Source organism: Meleagris gallopavo, chromosome 6 (assembly GCF_905368555.1).
Source record: "Meleagris gallopavo chromosome 6, MGAL_WU_HG_1.1, whole genome shotgun sequence".
Lineage (NCBI taxonomy): Eukaryota > Metazoa > Chordata > Aves > Galliformes > Phasianidae > Meleagris > Meleagris gallopavo.
In genome coordinates this window covers 20,135,784-20,144,155 of record NC_139409.1, presented here as the reverse complement: position 1 = coordinate 20,144,155, position 8,372 = coordinate 20,135,784, and the positions used below count along the sequence as shown (strand labels likewise).

The window sequence follows — 8,372 nt, the reverse complement described above, 5'->3', positions numbered from 1 at the left end:
TTAAGATTCAAGGAAAAAATTTATTTCAGGGCTAACAAGTTGATAATAAATAAAGGAATATAATAATGCAGTAACAGATGTTCTCATGCACTTAACACATACAATAACGCTGGCTTACACTGCTGTTTGGACAAATTGAGAAGAGGTATTTGGCAATATTATGAGCTTGAATAGTTTAGAGATTATAGAACAAGAAATTCTGCTGTTTTATTTTTTATTTTTTTTTTACATTTTTATACAAATTCAAATAAATATTAATACATCTATTTTTCCTCAGATTTTTTGTTCTGTTTTAACATGCCCGATAACTAAGTCACAGTAATATACAACTGCCAAGAAAGAGTATTTATGAATTATACTTATTAATAGTCCTTGAAATGTATCATATTTCTGTCACACTGTGCAAGCTCTTTAGTTAAAACTGGATTTTAGGAAATACTGCAGAAAGTTTAAACTCATTTAAACATATCGAGTGCAAAGGTCAGTCTAGTCCACACATCATGGTACTGTAATGTCAGCCAATTTAAATAATAAGACATGCCTATATGGATTCAGAAGCAGCTGAATATGTTTTAAGATCTGACATCTAATATTCAGATTCTGCAATCAGACATTTTTCAAATCTTCATGAGATGGCAAAATAATTTTAAGACTTTATAAGTAGTCTTTTTTTTTTTTTTTTTTAAGGATAACTCACATTAACAGTACTACAGTGGCCAAAAAAAGATAAACTATTATAATAGAAATCAATCTGATTAAAAAATTAAATATTCCAATTAACACTGAAAAAGTGTTTGTAATCATTATTTACAATTCAATGATACCAGTGTATAACTTCACACAGTCAAAGTATACCACTTTCCAAGCAAACACCAATCCCTATATCCCTTCCAAGCATTCGACAGTAGCATGTCACGTACAATGAAATCTATCAGTTTAAAGAAGGAGATCGATCTGTGGTCCACAGTAATTCTATATATGGCCATTTGGTTTGCAAGCAGCGCTTTACAGGAGTGTCATCAGTCTGCAGCATTGGCTCTTCAAAACCCATAACAACTGCTGTGCCTTCCACATACATGACCTGCCAAAATAAATCCAAATATGTCAGTTGAGGTTTCTTTGTAACATAAGGCCATATCTATTTGATGGTTTATTTGAAGAAACAGTGAAGGCCAAGAAAGGGGTAAAACAAAAATCCAGGAAATGCCATGTAAAAATTCAGTGACAAAAGGATTACTGCTGTTACAGTTGCAATATTTGATACTGTTATTTTAATAAGAGACAGTGTTCCTTAGACTTAGCTTTGCAGAATTACTTTTTCCATAAGGTGAAATTTCTGTTAAAAAACAGTTCTATTCATACAACAGTATTTAAAATGGTACAGGCAGAATTTTCAGAAATCAAAACTTAGTGTAAATTTTCTCTATTATATATATATAGATGTGTTCAACAGCAAAGATAAATGCACCTTTTAATGCTTTCTCTGACGCTTGGACTATGAAACTGCTGAAGACTTAATTTCAATTAATGACTTAATTTCAAGTTAATGTGAAGACTGAGTGAATCTATTTTCAGACAGAGCCTTTTCACTTGAGGTCATCTTTATTACTTGAGTCTATTATGCCTTTTTAAAATTGTATCTATTACACATTATACTCTTCTAACCTAGATACTCATTCAGGAATGAACTTAGAAGCAGCCATAACATGCCATGTACAGCCCTCTCCTTATGAGAAAGTTGAAAACGGAAAACAGGTCATTGCTGTCCCCAGATAAGTAGCTAAAAAAAAAATAATCTAACTTCTGTTGGAAGTGTGTGGAATACTGAAACACACCTGGGAATACTGGTCGACACTCAGCTGAATGTGAGCCAGTAGTGTGTCCAGGTGGCCAAGAAGGCCAACAGCATCCTGGCTTGTATCAGAAATTGTGTTGCCAGAAGAAGCAGGGAAGTGATTGTTCCTCTGTACTCAGCACTGGTGAGGTTGCACCTTGAGTACTGTTGCAGTTTCAGGCAACTCATTACAACAAATATATTGAGGCCCTGGGGTGTATTCAGAGAAGGGGAACACAGCTAGTGAGATGTCTGGAGCACAAGTCTCATGAGGAATAGCTGAGGGAGCTGGGGTTGTTAAGTCTGGAGAAGAGGAGGCTCAGGGGTGCCTTATCACTCTCTACAACTACCTGAAGAGAGGCTGTGGTGAGATGGGAGTTGGCCTCTTCTCTCGTGTAACTAGTAACAGGACTAGAGGGAATGGCCTCAAGTTGTGCCAGGGGAGATTCAGGTTGGATGTTAGGAAGTACTTTTACTCTGAGAGAGTCATCCAGTCAGGCACTGGAATGAGCTGCCCAGGACAGAGGTGGTGTCACCATCCCTGGAGGTATTCAAGAAATGTTTAGATATTGTATCGAGGGACATGGTTTAGTGGGAAATATTGGTGACAGGTGGACAGTTGGACTGGATGAAACTGAAGTTTGTCTGAGTTCCACCTCCACTGTGCTTTACAATTCAGATCCCACTTGTCAAGATGAGCAAGCTCGTCTATTCAAAAAGCATAGCTGAAGAGATGTTGTTAAGCTAAGTGATCCAGTATAGTATCTAAAATATTACCAGAAGCAGACAGCAGGTTCCAATTTCAAATATATCATTTTGCAATAAAATTACTTTTAATTTTAATTACAGAGTACTTTTGAGAAAAAAACAAAAACAAAAAACAGGCAAAGAAAAAAGCAACAAAAAATTGTGAAGAGTATTTCACTTGTAACTATGCTCAGTTTTATAATTCCAAAGAGTGAGTTTTGTAGACTGATTGTTATTAAGGCCAGATTTACATTTTTTACGTCTTACCTTTTCATTATAGTTAGATTGCTTCAGTCCATTGTAATGGTAAACAGTAAATGACTCTGAAACCCTAGAGTCCTAGCAGAAAGAAAACTGTTAATGCCATGTAATACACATACTGTGCCTTGACAGTGACTTTCCATTACAATTAGACAAGTGCATTTAAACATGAAGACAACATGAAGACTATGAAACTGTAGAACTAGAATACCATTTCTTTTAGACATATCATCCAGAAGATTTTGTTCATCTTGTCTTTCTCATCACAAACAATTCAAAAATGTCAGTAAATTAAAAAATAACAACTCTCCCCACAATTTTCAAGAGCTAGTAATGATTTTCTGTGTTCATCTGGACACTTTAAATCATTTCAGTACTCAGCTATACTACTGTCTTATCTTTTCAAGCTAGACATCTTCAGTAGTATCCACAGTTGTGTGCACTTATGACTGTTTGGATGTTACTAACTTAAATATTTACTGAAGATTAAATCCAGTCTACAACCCTCCATTTGAAGCCAAAGAGTAATTTACACCCATGCCTGCCTAATTGTAAACTAATTCTGAGGACTCTGTTCAGAAGATGCCTAACAGTAGATGTACTGCAGTTGCCAACCTTTGCCACTCCAGGCGTTTAAGTGCCTCAGTCTTAAAAGGACTAAAAAGCCTCACAACGAACTGAACTCAGAAAAACAAATTAGGTGTAATATCATCTCTTTCATACCTACTGGTTCAGGCTCTGAATAAAAGCTTATCCGTCTTTCAAGTACACAGCCATAAATGCTGGAATGAGGAGACAGCTGCTCTGGTTACAGCACATTCATCAGTTAACAGAATACCCCTATTCATTTTTCTCCTCTAGAGGGACTCAAAAACCTTATCTAGCTACAGGTTTCATACAGCAAGCTATGCTACTTAGTGGAGGAAAGGTGGAGAAGAGAAAGGTAAGCAGTAACTCTTCTTACAAAAGCTGCTTCACAGACACGTATAAAACTAGGTTTTGCAGTGAAGCAAAGAGGGCACGTATTCTTTTCCCTGATGAGGATATGCTCACCTTGAAGGAACAGAAGTGCTGGCTTCCAGTTCCTCTCCCACAGATGTTAAGAATTTTGTGTATGCCCCGAAAAAGGACACACAGAGAAATTCAGGAATTCCCCCCTCTCCAAGCATTACCTAAGCACTAAGGAGTCATGCTTGCTCTCTCAATCTACATGACCTCTGAAAATTTTTCATCTCTGTCAACAGCTTTGAAAAGGAAAGCTGAAACCCCTTCTGGCTCGAGGCAGATTTAAGTACTTTCTAGGAGAAAACTGGAATTTGAACATTTTCAGCAAAAAGGAATTAAATCTAGTTGCCCTGACCACTAGGTAATTGTTCAAATACTGTGTAAGGGTGAATATCAACAATTCTAACCATCACTGGCATCTGCTATTTCCTCACAATATTTTAAGACAAGACAGGAAAGAATTCTGAACTAGGTATCCGTATGGGGAAGAGTTCCTCCTACCTGATCTAGACAGCCACAGGCAGGTTTAACACCACATCCATGCCCTCATCATGCCCTAATAATAACAGATAGTGGCAGTTCCCCAGCCAAATTATGCTGACTGTTCTCTTCAAACAGTAATACTTCCCATGTTTTGCAATAGAGGTAGCAACAGCTCAGGGGAAACTGAGTGGTAGGGAATAATACGCAACAGAGAATTAGTACTTGATGGACAATCACTGACTTGTGGCCTCAAACTTCACAGCAAGTGAAGAGTTCCTTCACCAAGTCTTCAAGTGACTGTGGAAAGATCTGCCCAAGACTACACTAAGCTTCCTTCTCCAGCTCCCCTCGGCCACTAGTGATGCCATTCAGCAACAGTCAACAGGAACAGCAGCTCCATACAAAGGATTTTTTTTTCCTCCAACTATGGCCCACAGTACTGGACAGTTTAGGTACAGTCAGGTACAGAAGATCATAGAATTACAGAATGGCCTGGGTTGAAAAGGACCTAAAAATCATCTACTTTCAAACCCTCTGCACGGGCAGGGTTGCCAACCACTAAACCAGGCTGCCCAGAGCCACATCCAGCCTGGCCTTGAATGCCTCCAGGGATGGGGCATCCACAACCTCTCTGAGCGACCTGTTCCAATGCATCACCACCCTCTCAGTGAAAAACTTCCTCCAAATATCTAACCTAAATCTTCCCTTAATTTAAAACCATTTCCCCTTGTCCTACCACTATCAACCCATGTAAACAATTGTTCCTCCTACTGTACTCCTCCTACACGCTCCCTTCAAGTACTGGAAGGCCACAATGAGATCGCCCTAGAGCCTTCTCTTCTCCAATCTAAACAAGCCCAGTTCCCTCAACCTTTCCTCATAGGAGAGGTGCTCCAGTCCTCTGATCATCTTAGTGGCTCTCCTCTGGACCCATTCCAAGAGCTCTGCATCTTTCTTGTGCTGGCTGGGGGCCCCAGGTTTGAACACAGTACTCAAGATGCACTTTGGCTTTCTAAACTCCACTCTAGACATACGGAGTCTTCCACACTTACAAGTGTGGTATAACTGTGAGAAATAAGATTAACTTATATTCATTGTAAAGGCATTTCTACTTCTGGATGTACAAATGAAAGGAAAAAGAAATAGCTGGCAATTACACATTGTGGACCTAATTTTGTAGATCCCAAGCAAATGAACACTCTTATTTTTTTTCCTCCAGATGCTGAATTATCTCTTAATGATGTATTCTTTCACTACCATCTTTGGCAGTGCATTCTTCTGAATGACCAGATTGTTTCACAGTGCAGTACTGTTTGGGTGTAGTACTCAGCGTAACTCTATAGTCTTGCTGAAGTTCTTTTACAAATACTAGTTTCTCATCTTCTTGGCTATAAAAATTAAGCCACAGAGTTTCAATTATATGCTAAACCACAAAATCCTCCAAAGGATTACTCCTCTCAGCCTCTCTCTTGCTTCCAAAAGCCCATCTTTCTGCCCCTAGGGAAACCTACTATCTTCTGCCAACACTAGCGTTTGAACAAACCCCCACAAAACTGCTAAGATTGCTCTCATCACAATCAGTTCCCTGTTGTGGTTTAATATACATCTGCACAAGGATGTTCTTAGTGGATGGAGCATGAGAGCAGGAAAATGCAACCCAGGTGAAAGGGAGGACAGCAGTGCTAGATTAACATATACCTCAGAGGTGATGATTTCTTAACGAATATGTGGAAAAATACTTTTGAACTCTTCATCTGCTTCATGCTAAACAAATCTGTAACTATTTTTGTTGAACTTTTTACATTATTAGAGATACACAAATAATTTTAGATATATTGCAACCTCTACCTATTTGCTTGCAATTCTAGCAGACGCTTTTAATACTGATAAAGCCAAATTGATCACTGCATTCTGAGAAAAAAAAAAATAAACTCCCTTTTCTGAGTAGGGAAGTAGTTAAACTTCACGTGCAACGTAATTATGTATTTTCATAGCTTAATTTTTGAACTTGGCACTACAATGGAACTTCCTTCCAATGTAAAGCTCACAAAATCAGGGGCACTTTGCAAGAACAAAATCTACAGTTTATTTTGAAATATAATAATGTTATTTGCTGGTCATATGTGCCAAAGAAATACAACAGATTTTAAAACTATCTTTGTAATACTGGTAGAAGGGTTTAATGACTCTCAAAGACAAGTTAAATAGACGCTACTCCCTAGCAATAAAACTATATTGGTTACCTGCTCAGGGAAGAATTCTTGCAGAAAGGGACCCAGTAATATGATGCCCAGCCCTTCTGGGTCTAATTTGGTCTTCATGAGGTTTACACTAAGAGAAAAACATTGGATGTAGAAGTAAGAGAAAAACATTTTTACTTTTGTATGACTAGATTATTCTGTGCTGCCACAGTACTGGCTGCCAAGCATATCAATAGTATTCTATTTTTAATCATCAGTGACAAATGCACCAGAGCAGCACACAAGTTGCCAAAACAGTTATTTTTAAGTAACAGTAATCTGTTATCTTAATTCGAATAAGCGATAATTCTGAAGGATCACCATATTTGGTAAAGTAATTTGAAACTCATAATCTAAAACACAGTTTATTGCCCAAAAGGCATTTTGCTGTCTTGTAAGCATTCTTGAACTTAGATACATAAAACAGTCATCTCTTAAACAGCCCTGTAACTGCTGAACAATGTTTTTAAACAGAGACTTGAATAATCTCCAAGATTTACTAAGTATACCAAAATAAAAGTTTAACCAATACATTTCATATTTATACTGTGCCCTTCATATAAAAATAGTAAAAAAAATTAGTAAGATTAGCAGTACACTGGACTAATCTGAAAGCTTTACTGAATGAATATGGTATGACTTTAGGACATTACAACAAATAGCAATGATATTTTCATGTTCCTACTTAAGCAGTATATTTCCATAGACATCAGACTTTTTAAACATTTATTTGTAACTATCCTATCCTTCTGCCTACAAGCTGTACCACACATAAGAATGCCCTCACTGGGTAAAACCAACTGACTGCCCTATCAGAAATGGGATACTGCACACTGGACAGTAGAAGATGCTTACAAGAGAGTAAAACAGGGCAAGCATACAGTGATATCCTTAGTTTACCCTCCCCACTTCCAGCAGCCTGCTGCTCAAAGACACCTTTAGTGAGAGGCAGTACCCAAAACACAAAGATACCTATTTTCTCTTTCCATGCACGTGCCTAATTGGCTTTTAACCCACGAATTTGTGGCTTTTAATCAATTCCACTCATATATTACAAAGTAAGATTAAATAAGATTCTGTGAATGAGCAGTCTATGTTTTGAAACTGCCACCTGGTAATCCAATTTGATGACACCTTATCTTTGTACTTGAGTAACAATGAACGCTTGGTTTGATAATGAATGTCATACATTTATACAATGGCATAATTCACAGATACTTCATTCCATATGTCATCTGTGACTCAGCATCAATTCAAATCTAAGAACTCCTTCCTGAGTGGTAGCATCTAATTTGCAGTCCAACACTGTGCACGTAAAAATCAAGACTGTTTTATCCCACGTACCATCAACTCACAGAACATCTATTCTGAGACCTCTATCACCTTATCTTCTAGTTACTGCTGTTGCCCTTCCACATTAGCTTATTTTTTTTAATGTCTTGAAAACTTTTGTACTGGTGTGAAGGAGTAAACCATCATATTAATGTTTACCTTTAAAATCTCACCTATGCCATACCAAACTTCACAAATTAAGCAGAAGTTCTCACAGGATTCATCTAATGACAACTCTCTACAAAAAATGATATTTCAAATTTCTATCATTGAATCAACTATCAACATAGAACAAAGCCTTTCTTCTTATCCCACGTTTACATAAGATGTGGTTTTTCAGAAGCATTTACTACAAGATTGAAAATCTTTACTATATCTCATGCTGTTTCTATAAACTAGTTTAATACTGAAATGGTTGATTCACTTGTTAATTCATAGCTACAAAGTTTCCCCTCTATCCTTCACAAGCT

At 37.4% G+C, this 8,372-nt stretch overlaps 1 protein-coding gene across 3 annotated transcripts in view; it reads right to left on the bottom strand.

Annotated features, from left to right (window-relative positions):
• The window catches only part of MINDY3 (MINDY lysine 48 deubiquitinase 3), a 47,544-nt gene continuing 39,172 nt past the window's right edge, over positions 1 to 8,372 (bottom strand). For all 3 annotated transcript variants that reach the window (XM_085227348.1, XM_085227349.1, XM_085227350.1), the window contains exons 13-15: positions 6,574 to 6,661; positions 2,849 to 2,920; positions 1 to 1,081 (exon numbers count right to left, since the gene is read on the bottom strand). In XM_085227348.1, coding sequence (XP_085083474.1) covers positions 932 to 1,081; positions 2,849 to 2,920; positions 6,574 to 6,661 — 310 coding nt within the window. In that variant the 3' untranslated portion in view covers positions 1 to 931. The remainder of the gene's footprint in view (positions 1,082 to 2,848; positions 2,921 to 6,573; positions 6,662 to 8,372) is intronic.